A 16,310-nucleotide genomic window follows, 5' to 3' on the forward strand; every position below is an offset into this window, starting at 1 on the left:
CCCTAATTAATAAAACCTTAATGTGAGTACCACATAGAATTCTTTTTACCTTATAAGACCTCTCTTGGCGATTATTATCTCGGGAGCTTTCCCTGTTAGTAGAGTAGTTGAATTTCATTGATTTTCATTGATAAAATTAATTAATAGGCATGATAAATTAATTTAGTTATTATATTTTTTTTAATTATACATTAATTAAAGAACACTTTGTAGTCTTTATTTTCAGCACTTGACAGTTATTTTAAAGTATTGAGTTAAATTTTTATACACGTCATGATCGACAACATCTATGCCTTCCGATTCAAATTACTTTTGTCTTTCTTTAATCCAAACCATTAATTTTTTTATATTTTGAATAGCACATGCAAAGTTTGCTCGATTTCGGTACTGATATATACAAGGTATTTCTAGCGGTCGAGGTAATTTTTCCAATGGAGGACATCTCATATCACTTTCAAGATCCAAGATATTTCTATAATTATAAAATGCTAGTAACTATACTTTGTTCAGTCATTGCTCATACGTACTTTCCAGGAAGAATTTTTTGAAGCCATTGTTTTTCTCCAACCGTTTTACCTAAATATTTTTGGCATTGTGTAAATGAGAATGTAATATATGTATTAGATTTTAATACGGTATAATACCAGCACTCCTGTACGAGAGCCGAGAGAAAGACTATATGCGGAGTGAAAGCAGCCACGCTCGGTGCATGAGTGCTACCGACTCGGTAGCTGAGCGTGAAGACTTCGAAAAAGGCGCTTTATACAATTATAATTGAACTTCTCTTAGGTACGTTCGTTTAATTTGTGACAGAGCTATTGCAAAATTCGCTGACTCTGTGCGCGGTACTCACCTTGCATGGACGCAGCGACTGAACGTCGCTTTGATAGCAGAGCACTCACATGCTGGTGTCGTTAAAGAGTCAGGTGAAAGAGAATCGTGGTGAAATGCAACAATACCCTCGGTAGAATAAGAGTGAGAAGAGCGACAGAGTGAGAGAGTGACTCAGGAAAAATAAAGAAGTAGGGGAAAAATACAGCACCCGCTGCATCACAAAAATAAAAGGCGCAAGGAAATTTATAAATTTCCTTTGATTGATTTGATTATAATATTGTACCGGCATATTCCTTAAGATCACAGATATATTAGATAATGTGTAGCATAAAGAACTTCTGCATAAACTCAAAAGACGTTTTTTGAAGAAACACTATGAGCTTCGACAATCATACTTTTACAAAATAGAACATTTTAAGTCAAAATAAAAAAAAATATGAAAATTGTAGTTAATAAAAGTAGGAATAGGACTAGAACCAAAAATATACTTGCTCTTTACGAATGATCTGCCAAAGTTTCTAAACATCATGGCAGCAACATCCGCAGATGATACAGTCATGATCACATGGTACTTGGATGCAAAAGCATCATGGAAAATTACAAAATTATATAAATAATTATTTACAAAATTGGCTAAACTCATGGAAAATCAAACCAATTAAAAGTAACGTTCATACTCAGAACAGACACTTGCTCATCTATGAAACTCAACAACAAATACATAACAAAGTAACCATGTAAATTACTTATAAGGGTTGTTCTTTTTATCGGTGGAAAAAATTCTCTAAGATATGAAAGCCACCCTTGAAAAATACACCTCAGAGCAGTTTTCTATCAATATTTTTGGTTTCACTTAATATTTATTTATGAAAAAAAATGGAAAAAGTTTGCTTCTCAAAAAAAAAACTGACTTTTATTTTGTTTCATTGAAAAATTTTAATTGAAACCAAAAATATTGGTAGAAAACTGCTCTGAGGAGTGATTTTCACACCTTAGAAAGCTTTTTTCGCCGATAAAAAACAAGCATCTTTTATGTTTCAATAAGCTATAACAAATCTAAATTGCAGTAAAATCGGAGGCAGAGGTTAGGTAACGTTCCCTTTTTAGTACATTTAGACCAGAGACTCACATGAAAGAAGTATATATTTAGAAAACGTAAAAAGCTGAGACTTTATAATAGAGAAAAATATACTGATTCATAGGAGGGAAATCGGAGCTTACAATCGAAAATAAAATACTGTTTACGAAGTTATAAACCCATCTGCTACTTCAAGTTAGAATATAGAAATCTTGGAAAGATTTCAGTTAAAATTTCTATGAAATATGTAACGGAGAATCTCGGCTAGGCCGATTTCGTCCCTTTGGCTCTCGCAAATGTCCGCGCGCCGCGCCAAGCTGAAAGTGTGCGCGTGTGGCACGTACACTCATGCTTGGTTTTTGTTTTGAGGTGCTGTGTACGGGGTGAGCTGACGGCTGGAGCGATCGAGATGGCGTGAAAGAGGAAAAGAAAGAGAGATAGAGAGAGAGAGAGAGCTCTAGTTGCGGTTCATCGCGGAAAATTTAAAGAGAGTATCTGCTGGGCTTTAGCGGAGAAAAAGTCACGCGCGCGGATTTAAACCGAAGTTAACGGTTTTCCGGAATTGGCCCCGCGATCTCGTTAACGTTTCGTTTTCGGAGATACGCCTAGTGCACGGACGAGAATTAGAGTGTGTGGCTGAGTCGCGCCCAGCCGTGTCCTGAGTGATACCCGGCACCGGTGCATGTAGGTAACCGGCGAGATGCGCGGGGGCGTGCGTGAGCAGTCTTCGTCACTGCCGCAGTACCGAGCAACCGAAGGGTAGCGGGAACAACGGCAACAATCAGCGGAAGCAACAACAACAACAATTAACGAGCGAACAACAGATTGAGGCAGCAGTATTGATAGAGCGAACGAGAGGACGAGCGAGAGAACAAACAGTGACGACAATAACATCAGCGAGACGGTCAGCGAGAAGGAGCGCACCAGTGACGTCATACTGCAAAGCATTATAGCCGTCAGAGAGGTTGAAGGTCGAGGTCGGTGCCGTTTTTTCTCTTGTTTCTCTCTTTTGCATGTTTGGGCGCTAGCTGATGGGTGGTAGCGCGGCAGATCTGCTGGCTACCCCGTTGATGAAATAACGGCGGAAAGTGTTTGTCGGACATTTGCTGTAATAACTAGTTTTAAACAGGGAATCGGCAGGCTGACCAGCTACCGATTCATCTTCGCGTTCCCGTTTATTATTGTGCCGCTCGTAGTACGTAGGCGTAAAATCGCCGTCTTGTAGTCGATTGTTGACGATTAAAGGATTAGTGTTTTAATCCGGTGTTGTATTTATTCGCCGCTGTATCACTCCTCATCCCGACTTTGAATCTGTGCGTTTAACCCCTTAGCCTACACGATATCTACCAATTGCGCGAGCTATAATACGCAAGAAATTCGTTCGCGCGCCGTGTTTACCACGAGTCAGACTCGTTGTTTTCGCTTATGGCACAAATTCTTTACCACGAGTCAGACTCGTGGCTATAGGCTAAAGGGTTAACGTGGTTTTGCTCGACGCGTTATTCAGTCGTGGGAACGTCTTTTGCTTCTCGAATCCTCAAATAAATAATTTATGTGGACGGCCGCGAGCTACCCAGACGGGAACGGTCGCAAATTCTCCGTTACAAATATTATATAGGTTCTATGGTTACCAACAAACAAAATCATATAAAATGACCTACAGATATCATCAGTAAAAAAAGAAATTAAATAGTTTTACGCAAAATATAACACCAGATTATAAAACTACCAAATAAACCAAATAAACTCATCAGCAATCTTCTCAAGACAACGAAACTCAAGAATCATAAATTGATTAAAATATAGATAAACCAAAATCTATATAATGTTCAAACCAAAATCTATATAATATACAAATAATCAAAAAACATACACAGATACACTGACGATTACTCACTACAGATTACTTCTGCTGCATATCATATTAACTTATTATCATAGTAATTACATTTACTTATTATTAAAATTTAATAGATCAATTGTAAATTAAGTTTGAGTAATAAGAAAAATATTTTTGAAAATAATTTACGGTATCTATTCTGTTGTCACAGTAGAGACTCCAGCTTGTCGACTGAATTTGGTGAATTTGTACAAGAACGGTTGGCAGCACTGACACATGTCGATTCCCCTCTCTCGTGCATTTCCACCAAGCTAGTCAGTTCCTGGTTATAGCTTCTAGCGGAAGCATCGCATAAAAAATCACCCGTGATTTCTCTTCTTCATTCCAGCAAAAGACGCGAAAAAACGCATTGCATAACCTTTTCAGAAAGCAGCAGAGCAGAGCCTTCCATCGATAGCAGCAGAGCAGAACCTTCCATCGACAGTGGCAGAGCAGTCATCCAGTGTACCTTGTGTCATGAATACGTGAGTAGCGTGCCGTCATTTTTTGTGTGTGTCGTTTTTATGAGTGTGCAAAGTTTGTTGTACGTTCGATTTCTGTCTTTCTTGCGCGAATGTATTGTATGTACGTTTGTTGCGTCTCATCGGCTATTGCAGCCACGTGTGACGCAGTGTTGGCTATTGCAACCACATAAACTCAAGTCAACCTTCACCTGCGCAAGGCCAGAGTTGTCTCTTTGAGATAACTCAACTAAATTTACCGTGATTTCCATTGCAGTGCGTCCACGAACTTCCATGTGTGTTTGCATGCTCTGTGTTGGGAATGATCAATTTCTTGTTATTAAGCGATCGCGCCGTTTGCATAGTGAGTGAATATAGAGTGCATCCGCACTGTCGCAATGATCCGCTACATTGCTACATACATGTACGCGTCATTTGCTAACGTTGCCTTTCGTTTCTTTTCTATTATTTTCTCTGTCTTTGGTCAACAATAAACTAGATTTTTTATGCCATTTTCAGTTATGCGCATTTTTTTCTGTGAGCAAAGGCTCTGATTCTCGCACGATTTCTTGAAAATTGAACTACGTAGGCGAAAATTATTCCTGTATGTTGTCGGATTGTCGAACAGACAGACCTGATCAATAGCGCACGAGAATGGCTTACATCTGCACAGTTCAGCGTGCAAAAATCGAGAAAGTATGTTTATAGAACGTTTCTAAGACTTCCAAAGTACTCGTAATATGAATTCTAATACTTTACTAGACTACTACGTAACCATCCGTGCATGGGCTAGTTATATATGGATCTATAAGAGGCGCGCATTTTTAAAACAAAAATGAATAATTATGAGAAACACGTAAATCAATTAATATATACAGATTTTTAATTAAGTAGTTTTGATGTAAAATTAATAGTACTTAACATTACTTATTTGAGATTTACATTTATTATTTAAATTACGTGTTTTTCATAATTGTTCATTTTTGTTTTCAAAATACATGTCTCTTATCCCTATAAAACTAGCCTGTGCACAGATGGCTGCGCAGTAGTTTAGTCATGTTATACTCATTTGACAAATATCAGAATCATTCTGTAAAAACCCAAAGTAAAAATTTCTCTAATGCATAGTGCGATCCTTTATTGCTCCACGCAGTAATTAATTCAGTTGTACTTTCACGGTTACTAAAATAAAAATGTCTAGTTCCGAGAGTTGGTTAAGTGATACGTATGAAGTACCTGCAGAAATTGCAGAAGCTGTTCAACAATAGTTTTAAATTTATTACCAGATGCTCCAAAAGTACACACAAGTTTACAATAACTTTCAAAAGTAGCGATGATCTAAAAATATACATTTGTTTATGGAAAAGGTTTTCCTAGCATATATCGCAGAATTGAAGAAAATATTTGCACTGTTAACGTTGTGATCGGGTTAGTCAATATTGTTGCTATCAAGACGTACGATAATTTTGATTTTAAAAATTATATTAATTTAACAGCATTTTTGAACAAATTGAGTGTTGGTTTCGAAAGTAAAGAAGCTTAATTTTTCTGATAGACCGAAGTATTGATATGTCTATAATAAACAACAAATAATGACTATTTATCACACAAACTAAATATATAATTTTTAAGATATAATTTTTTTCAATAAATATCTTATTTACGTAAATATCAAATTTAAGTTTTTTAAAAATTCTTTAAAATTTTTAAAATATATGTTCTTTCATTTATTATAGACCGAAGGACTGCGCCAGTCTAATACCCTCTCCCTTTCCGGCTCACCTACCCACACGTATAATATACAGTTTAAAAAATATCGAATTTTTTGCACCTAGTACGAGCAACATATTGTAGAATAACAAGATTGAAAAATAAGAGCGTCTACACTTCAAATTCACATAACAATTATATGGCACTGCTTACATATTGATTTAAAAGAAGGAGGGAGCTTTAAGCTAATTGTGCAGTTTCTACAAGGTATTTTAGCAGAAACGTTTAGAATAAGAATACGTTACTAGACTTACCATCTATGTTGTCCGGTAATTTAATATTCTGTCCTTCAGTAATCGGTCCAATATGAAAGATCCATTGACCAGGTCGTTGTACATTGGACCATCTGTACTCATATAAAATTATTATTTTGAAACCTTTACGGATAAAATTTTTTTTCTTTTACTTTTATTAGCATAGAGTAAAATTGAGCAAAACCATTTATGTAATACATCTATTAATAATGTTAATCCAATAGCATTAATCATATAACATCAAGTAAGCAAATGTACGGCGTCGGTGAATCTAAGTTAAGCGTTATTGAAAGAATAACCATAAAACGTACTTGTCAATATTTTGAATTTGGTCAGTACCAGATCCCATGAGTGCGTATAATTGAGCACCTCCCATAATACCAGCTTGAGCTTTTGCATCCGGTAATCCATTTGGATGAGATTCTCCTTGAATCCACTGGATTCCATTGTCTGGATAAAGCAGTTCAGCATATGATTCATTACCGTTAGAGGAAATTGCAACTTGAAAAGAATTGATCTACAATTGTTTCATGCAATAGTAAAAATCATAAATTAGAAATGTCCAATGTGCTTTAGTATTCTAATGGAAATATAAATATTTTGTATTAGAACCTTATCTTTCTTTTCATGAAAATATCCCACGTCAAGCCACGTTGCAATAAATATATGTGTAGGCACAAAATTACTAGCGTTTTTAAAAGAGCTTCTCACAAGATTACTTGCTCGTGAAATTACGTCAGATGCATTAGTTTCTTCATAATATATACTCCCGGAAGCACGAATATCAACGTGCGTATACAAGGGAGCTATTACAGGATCATCCAGTGGAAATGGAATGTTGAAGAACCTACTCATCGGTCTCAAGAATGACAATACTCCATTCCCATTAATCTGAAATTAACATTATTATTACTTATTATCAATTGTTTTCTTGAACTCACAACAAAAAACTCGATCCTTCATTTAACACACATTCAGGAATTTTGCATATTTATTAAGGTAGGATTGCACTCAATATTGCAATGTGATTTTTCAAATATCGACTTGTACTCGGACTTATTAATTTTTTTTAATGAGTTGTAATTTGTTAAACTGATTTATTTTATATTTCTACTTTCTAAGATCGATATAAATATTTAAAGCGCGTAACACGCATTTATACAGTAAGCACTTAATACTTACGAATTGGAATTACATCGTAGGACATGTAACATTTAAGATACAGCGTTGGACCTCTAATGCCCTGGAGAATGCAACACTGGATCTTAAATGCTGGGAGTGCAATGTTGTATTTCTAACGTTGCGAGTCCTTACTAGTTATTTATGTGCGGTATGGAATGATATTTTTTAAGCGTAGAGCATTATGAGGCTGAAGCAACAAGCAACGCAAGTACAGACCACGGTGTTTAAAAATTTTTATAAACTTGGCGAAGACATATTTGATTTACATACAGATTGCACTTAATTGGTAAATATGTAGTGTATGGCGTGAAATATGGCATACATTATTGACAGCTCGAACCATTGTATTATCCTTTTTGCTAATATGTGATCCACGAGATAAGTTAATAACTCAGTTAAGGCACCGTTCCTATACAGTTGCATTCCACTGCATGTTAATTCAAATATTCTATCAAAACTTATCATTAAAAATACAAAATATAGTCATATAGGAGACAAAAAATAATATAAGGTTCATCATTTTTAACTCGACAGCTTAATCAGAAATTTACAAAAATATTTTGTAGTTCCAAAAACTGGTTTTTTCAGAATGTTTCAAAATATATCGTTACAATAAAAAATTGTTAAATAGGAAAAAATTACGCATTAAAAAGAACTATCAGTTGAAATATTGGCGTATTAACGTGCATTTCTTAATTTTTAAGATATATTTTTTTAATTGATAAAATATAAATTTTTTAGGACATGCTAACTTTTCATTTTCATTATGCTTTTATGTATTTATATCTTTTCATTATGCTAACAAACCTTAACTATTATTTGAGACACTCTTAGTACACAAAGAAATACTTCGTTAAAGAATTAAAACATATTTATTATTCATCAAGATATAACGATTTTTGCCAAAAAAGTGCTATAGCAAAATAGTCACGTTTAGGTGGGAGATCATCATCAGCCTATTTTGTTCATTAAGAATTGTTATTATTTATTAATAACCTTGATGAATTGTTAAGTAAAACTGTATTAATAATATAGATGCTGGTAGCGAATAATACAATAATTAAAGTATCACGTAATGCAGTACGTAAATATGCACTTAAATTTAAAACTAGAACTCTCTTAGATTGTTTAGATAATATACACTTTACGAGGTAAAAAGTAAGGTGAATTTTTATTTTTATGAAAAAATATTTATGTTGTCTCCTTCAAAGTAATCCCCCTCAGATATAATACACTTGTACCAACGATTTTTCCAATCCTCGAAGCACTTAAAAAAATCATTTTTTAAGTTCTTACAACGATTTTGTCTTTATCTCCTCAATCGTTCCAAACCTCCGTGCTTTCATGGGTTTCTTGAGTTTTAGGAACAGGAAAAAGTTGCAGGGGGCCATATCCGGTGAATATGGTGCCTGAGGCATGATTGTGGTTGTGTTTTTGGACAAAAAGTTCGACACAAGCAACGACAAGTGAGCTGGTGCATTATCGTGATGCAAAATCCATAAATTGTTTTCCCACAATTCCGGACATTTTTTTTGTATTGCTTCTCGCAAACGGTGCATAACTTCAAGGTAATACTCTTTATCGACCGCACGACCTTATGTTAAGAATTCCTGATGAACTATGCCACGGTAATTAAAGAAGACAGTGAGCAAAACCTTGACATTTGATCGAACTTGGCGTGCTATTTTCGGTCTTGGCTTTTCTGGATCCATTGGGACGATTGGGCTTTAATTTTGATGTCAAAACCATAAACCCATGATTCGTCATCAGTTATGATTCTTTTGAGCATATCAGGATTATTATTCACATCGTTTAACAGCTCTTGAGCTATGCTTTTTCGACGGTCCTTTTGTTCAAAATTAAGCAGTTTCGGAAAAAATTTTGCTGCTACATGTTTCATGCCCAAAACTTCGAAAAAAATTGCATGGCACGAGCCAACAGAGATGTCGACGTCTTCAGCCACTTCTCTAATAGTGATTCGACGATTTTTTAACACCATTTGTTTCACTTCTTCAACACATTCATCAGTTATTGAAGTGCTGGGACGTTCAGAGCGAGATTCGACGTCGGTGTCTTCTCGGCCATCTTGAAAGAGCTTATACCACTTTTAAACATTTTTTTGACGAAAAGTAGACTCACCGAATGACACTATCAACATTTCAAGGGTTTCGCAGCACTCAATTCTATTTTTTACACAAAATTTTATGCAAACTATTTGATTCATTGTTTTCGACAGCAGAAAATCGCCGAGCACAAAAAACACATCTAACGTTTCTGTCTCGCAAAAAAAAGTAAACATATAAACTGTGTAACGGGGGAGATAAATCTGAAAAATGAGAAATTTATTTAAGAACAAATTCCCACGATGCAGAGCAAACCGCCGCTCCGTTAAACACGTATGATAATACGTGTATTCGCCTTAACGTCAGATGATTTATCCTAGTTGTCTTCTATTAAACGGAGTTGAACTCACCTTAAGTCACGTGTCATGTGACACTCGACGAGTTTTAAGTGTGAGCGACTTTACTCCTAATCTTCTAAATCCCCTAGAGTTAATCAGATTAAAACCTAAGCCTTTTCCAATTACTTAAGCTACTAGGAAAGTCAAATGAAGTAGGCGGCGAATAAATTTAATAAACTTTAATTAACAAAAATTACTACAGTCTTTGTAGGGCCGAAAGACTAACGCTCGCGAATAGGATTTTACAATTAACTATTTTCCGTGAGAAAGAGAGAGAGAGAAGATTCGAATATTACCGCGAACTAACGCTCGGCGCGAATACAAAAAATAACAATATCACGAATATACAAAATATCGAAAGTATTTTGTATCGCTTAATATGACGGGAGGTGCACATACCATGCGGTTGCAATTACGGTGATCAGTAGTAATTGTTGTAAAAATTTCAACTGCCGCTGCCCCTCTATTATCAACTGCGCTGCCTCGATCTGCCTCAATATATCTTTGTTGCTGCTTCTGTACTGCTGCTATTATCTGTTACGAAAATGCCGTTGCACTCACGCACGTAATTGATCCCAAGAAAACTTTACTTTTGCGAAACAAAGTGCAAAACACAAAACGGCTGTAAACTCTCGTGAACAGCTGAAGCGAAACTGCCTATTCAAAATATCGCGCGCCCCCTCTCTCTCTTAACTATTAGAACTAACGCGCGAGAAGCAGAATCGCGAACGGTTCGATTAATTAAATCGACTACCTTTGCAACTGGCTGAAACTGTGAGCATATATGAGGGACATGTATACCAACATTATAAAAAAGAATATCGATGATCGAATCTATGTAGCCCGCCCAATTTAAAAATCCACCTTACTTTTTGAACACACCTCGTATAAATAAAAATACTGAATTTAATGTGAACGCCTATTTGCAACTTCCACTGAAATATCGACTAGTCGTATATTAGCCGTGGTCGCTTATCCTTTGGAATTTCTTGGCCGCGAAAAGAAAGCCATAAAAACCAGTGGAAAAAACCTAAATCCGGTCCTTTTTCTTCGGTAAAAATGCTAAGATTGTTTGTGTGCTTGTTACAATATTCAAACAAGAATTGTAATCACATATTATTGAAAACTTAAAATATCTAAAACTTCTTTTAAAAAATGTGCTTTTAATTTAAAATTACTGTTTTAATTTTCCTTGTTTGAAATTCATATGTACGACATCTTGTTACTCATATTTTTTCAAACGTTATAAAAAAAATTATTGTGACTATTTGCAGCCGAAATATATTTTTTTTATTTCTAAATATGTGTTTTATTTATTTTTGATATCACTAAGAAAAAAAGATAAAACCATGTAAAAAATTATTTTTTACCTAAACTGATGTAGCTCAATGTGATTACGTGTCCATCAATAAAACCGCAGTATTCCTATATTTTTTCCGCTGAATCTGAATCCGGTGTCCGTTTCATCGCAACATATCGGATTCAAAGGCATTTAAAGATCAAATTTATATATACTGCAAAAAATGAATTTTTGACTCCACATTCTGAAAAAACATTTTACGTTCATATATGTATTTTATTAATTTTTTTTAATGACTTCAAAGGTCATATAAAGGTCACTTTATGTTATTATCTAGAAATTTCATACACAATTGCAAAAATAGAAAATGTAGCCTCATAAAACTAGACTACTACATCAATCTGTTTAGGGAATCACTGAATCTGAATTCGTAGTTAGTTTAATGTTACAAGTTAGGTTTTCAGAGTATTATTTGAGGATCACACCGTAAAATAAATGTGTTAGTAGGAGAGTTTTGATTTTGTAATTGGAAAATATCTTAACCAGAAGGTTAAGATACCGTATACCTTGAGAGTCAAAATAGTAAGAGCTTGATAGTCATAATGTAAGTTATCATAGAACTCATGATTTTCTGCTTTTTCTTATTCTTTTGTTACATTATTTGTGTTATGAACTCCGCTTTTACTTCTTTTTGTTAAGAATATCTCTTTTCAACATCCAACAGAATTCTGCCATCATATTTATTATATCCCACCGACCTATTTGCTATTAACCTCATTGCTATTTTTTCTAATTTTACCGACAAATGTCCTCGAACTTCAGATGCTAAAATGAAACATACGCCGAATTCGGATTCAGTGATAAAAAAATACATAAAAATACTAATGTTTTATTGATGAATGTGAAACTTCACTTTATTTTTGGCATGTGTAATTAATAAATAATAACTATGTACTGATAAGGTTGAAAAAATTTTTTTTTCATAAATATTATATAAGTTTATAGCTTTATTTGGCTTTTTATTGTTAGTGTATAATAACTGTCCTATTCATCACATCGAACTAATTCAGTTCAAAGTAATATTAAAAATAAATAAAACCTTTTAAAGAATTTTTTTCATTAAAATATGTGACAAAATCATACGTTGCCACTAATTCTTTATTACCTCAAGTAAGTGAGGCGCTATCGCTCATGGCAACTAAGGAGGGAAAGAGAAGAAAGGTTATTAAATAAATAACTCAGTATCTATACCTTAATAAACTCGCAATCTTATTATTAGTAACAGAACCAAACTCGCGCCATAGCTTAATCTAATCTCTATTCTTATTCATGTCGAACAATAAAATAACTTAGCCTAATCACGAACATATTCTATACGCTCTATAACAATCAAAATAAGATTGTTAATTTATTCATAAGTAACCGCGATAACATCTTGTAACGCGCGAAGAAACTGAGAAATTGATTGGCAAGTGAATACCAGGACAATTCACTGATTTAATACTAATTATAACTAACGTAAGACTATCTTAAACCTCGAGATAGCCAGCACGTTAGCGCCTTGCTATCTACGTAAACATCCACTTGTCGCCGTATTACGAGAGAAAGGTTATACCGAGAGAAAGATTCAGAAGACAAAAGAAACTTGACCTGGTTGGATGCTGAACCGCTCGCCTCTTGGGGAAGAGCTACTGTTGGCGAGGCTGTTGTCCTGGGAGATCTGCTGGTGGCGATGTTGCTATCCTACATCTTGACGTCCGGCAGCACGTCGCCGCACGAAGCTGGGCTGGTTGCTGATAGTGATGTCGAACTGGCTGTTGCCACTGATGTCGGACTGGCAGTTGCCGGTGATGTCCAGCTAACTGTTGCCGGTCGATTTCAGGCGTCAACTTTGTGCCTTCCTCTTCTTCTTCTTGCTCCCTCTCTTACAGGCTGACTGCTGAAACTGCACTAATCGCGCACGCACTTTTTCTTAGCGCTGGCCTTCTCGCGGCCGCCCATTTGCGCTCGCTCTCCTCCCCACCTGATCTATTTTTTAGGCGGCATGCGACGCGACGTTTATCGGTCACGCAATGCACCTATAATTTAACCACTGGCTTTTGAACGAAATTAAGTAGAATTAAGAGATACTTGATAGAACTTTATGGACAGACGAATCGACATTTGAAGATATTGTTATGTTCAACCAGCACAATGAACACTCCTGGGGTCATGAAAATCAGCTTTTGGTACGAGAAGGTCGAGTTACTTTCATGCGTATCATATCGTTTGATTATTCGATTTCTAACTTTTTGAAAGCGCTTGCATTCGTTAGAATATAGTTTCTCATACCAAATTTGACTTTATAATTTTAATAAAAGTTGATGTTAGAAAAGTTCAGCACTGGAAAATATGATTATTTTTATTTCTGTTATCAAAATGAAAAGGTTATTTTTTTAATTATTTTAAAATACTACGCGGCTTTAATCAGCACTCAAGTAACACTTATTAACATTTAGCATATCTAATGAGTTGTACGTGTTTTTAAAGCTCATAAAATTTAGAGAAGGAAAGAACAATACATTTTTCCGTTGTATTTTAATCTATCGAATCCAAGTTTCAAATCAGTTAACGATATTATTGAAAGTTTATTATTAAACTTATAGTGACTGCAAAGATTGTTTTCGGTTTGATTCATAGCTGTACTATTATAGGCAAAATAAAGCTCTTACAAGTTCGTGTGGTGATGAATCGAGTTATTTTTATGTGAACTATATTTACTATAGTTATAAAATAGAAAAATTAAGAGCCTTCACCTTGAAATTCCGGTAAGGAAAACAACGGTACCAAATTATGGCATTCGTAGAATTGGTAATATATTTTCAATCAATTAAAGATCGAACACAGTAACGCTAGTCTGTCAATGTTTGAGCGAGAATGATGGGTGATTATTATATAGGATCCCTTCAGTCACTTCAAAATCGGAATAAAGAAGAGTGCCTTACCTTTTATAAATATGAATTGCCTAATTTATTTAATAAAGTTCTGGCACTAAAAGAACAAGCGAACATGGTTTTCATGTATGACGGTGCTCCAGCACATATGACTCTACAAGTGCAAAGTTATCTAGATCAGGTTTATATTTCGTTATATCATTGTGATATTCGTATCACTTATAATATATTAATATTTGTACTCTCGTGGTCTTGTCAGTTAATGAGTAAGAATTCGTTTCTTTTCAAATTTACTTTAATTACACAGGCCTGCAAGGTTTTGTTCTTTTGCAACTGAGGGTCATTTCCGAAGTAATTTTTGGCGTAGAATTCGAATCCGTCGTCAGAATTGCTTCATCACGTCAGGTTTTTGAGTAATCGTCCCCTAAAGGTCGAAAAAACACGTTTTTTGGCCATATTCAAGGCTTGATTACATCGTGAGTTTATATTCTTTTCAAAAACGGTTGACGGCATCTTAAATAAGCACTTTTACCCTTCAAAACCCATTTTTCAAATTTAAGATATTTTTTTTCATCAAGATATCATCAATTGAAGTTTGCCATTTTTGAGGTTTCACCATGAGCTTAAAAATTCGGCCAATTGTCCTGGAAGAATACGATATATTTCTTAGTATTTTTTGGATAATGATTCTAGAATCATTATAAAAAAAAAAAAACTAAGAAATATATCGTATTCTTCCAGGAAAATTGGCCGAACTTTTAAGCTCATGGTGAAACCTCAAAAATGGCAAACTTCAATTGATGATATCTTGATGAAAAAAAATATCTTAAATTTGAAAAATGGGTTTTGAAGGGTAAGAGTACTTCTTTAAGATGCCGTCAACCGTTTTTGAAAAGAATATAAACTCACGATATAATCAAGCCTTGAATATGGCCAAAAAACGTGTTTTTTCGACCTTTAGGGGACGATTACTCAAAAACCTGACGTGATGAAGCAATTCTGACGACGGATTCGAATTCTACGCAAAAAATTACTTCGGAAATGACCGTAAGTTGTAAAAGAACAGTGACGACTCTCTATTTTGCAGGCCTGTGTTATTAATATGAAATAAATCAATAAATCAAGTATATACGAATATATGTACAATTTCAAGGAAATTCAGACTTTGCCCTAGTTTCTTATGGTGCGAATTGTCCTATAAGCAGAGCTTAAGTCTTTTTTATAAAGGATATAATTCAGCCCAAGTTTCTTATAGCGCGAAGTGTTCTATAAGTCGAGCATGAATTATAATAGTAAAGCAGAGGATTTGCTTAGTTAATTACAATGAGAGAAAGAACTTAGGTATTAGCCAAGTTTATTCAATCTCATGCGCTCACTTTGAAAGGCTTGGAGTGAATGCCAGCCTGTGCAATAATCAGCGTATTTATACACAATATATAATTATAAGTATATGTGTATACCTGATTTTTCTCGTAGTCAAATTATTATAGGCTAAAACGAATAAATCGTAGCACACTCAAAATTAAAGTGAGAAATCAAGTATTTCAACTCATATATATACCCTTCATCTATTGTCCCTTCCTCATCGATCTTAATAAAGGCTTATAGGTGTGACTAAGATATTGTATATCCTCTTTTTAATTTAACGTATTTTTATGTAAGCCAATGTGTAACATTTCGGATATTCTTCGTTTCTTGTAATTCTTTTCATAATCCAATATCTTAGCTTTTTTCCAGTCAAATTCGTGTGAGAACGTTCTTCTATGTGTAGCTATTACTGTATCTGAATCAATGTTTTTTTTGTGTTTGTTTAATCTAGTTTTTAATGAACATTTATTTTCACCTATATAGACCTCTGAAGATTGTTTGCAGTTAAAACTGTAGACAATACCAGTGTTGTCTAATAAATCAGATTTGTCTTTTCCTAAACGGATAAACTCTTGTAATGGTTATAACGAGTTTGACATCAACTCGTTATGTCTCTCTCCCTCGTATATAGCCATAATATTAAGAATATCATATATTCATAATGTTATATTATTTGAACTATATTTCTCCAGCAGACGATGACTACGAAGAAGATAAGAGAGAGCACCGGCAGAGAGAGACCGCGTGCGCGTGTAGGCTTAGCGACTGGTATGACGAATCGCGCGCCGCG

The 16,310-nt window shown here is 34.8% G+C and overlaps 1 protein-coding gene across 1 annotated transcript in view; it reads right to left on the bottom strand.

Annotated features, from left to right (window-relative positions):
- LOC131667519 (nidogen) overlaps positions 1–16,310 on the bottom strand; it is a 425,923-nt gene that overhangs the window by 303,238 nt on the left and 106,375 nt on the right. The window contains exons 2-4 of the mRNA XM_058940985.1: positions 6,889–7,167; positions 6,588–6,793; positions 6,277–6,368 (exon numbers count right to left, since the gene is read on the bottom strand). Of these exons, the coding sequence (XP_058796968.1) occupies positions 6,277–6,368; positions 6,588–6,793; positions 6,889–7,167 (577 nt within the window). The remainder of the gene's footprint in view (positions 1–6,276; positions 6,369–6,587; positions 6,794–6,888; positions 7,168–16,310) is intronic.

This window comes from Phymastichus coffea, unplaced genomic scaffold, assembly GCF_024137745.1.
Source record: "Phymastichus coffea isolate CEN01 unplaced genomic scaffold, Cenicafe_Pcof_1.1 PCOF00067, whole genome shotgun sequence".
NCBI lineage: Eukaryota > Metazoa > Arthropoda > Insecta > Hymenoptera > Eulophidae > Phymastichus > Phymastichus coffea.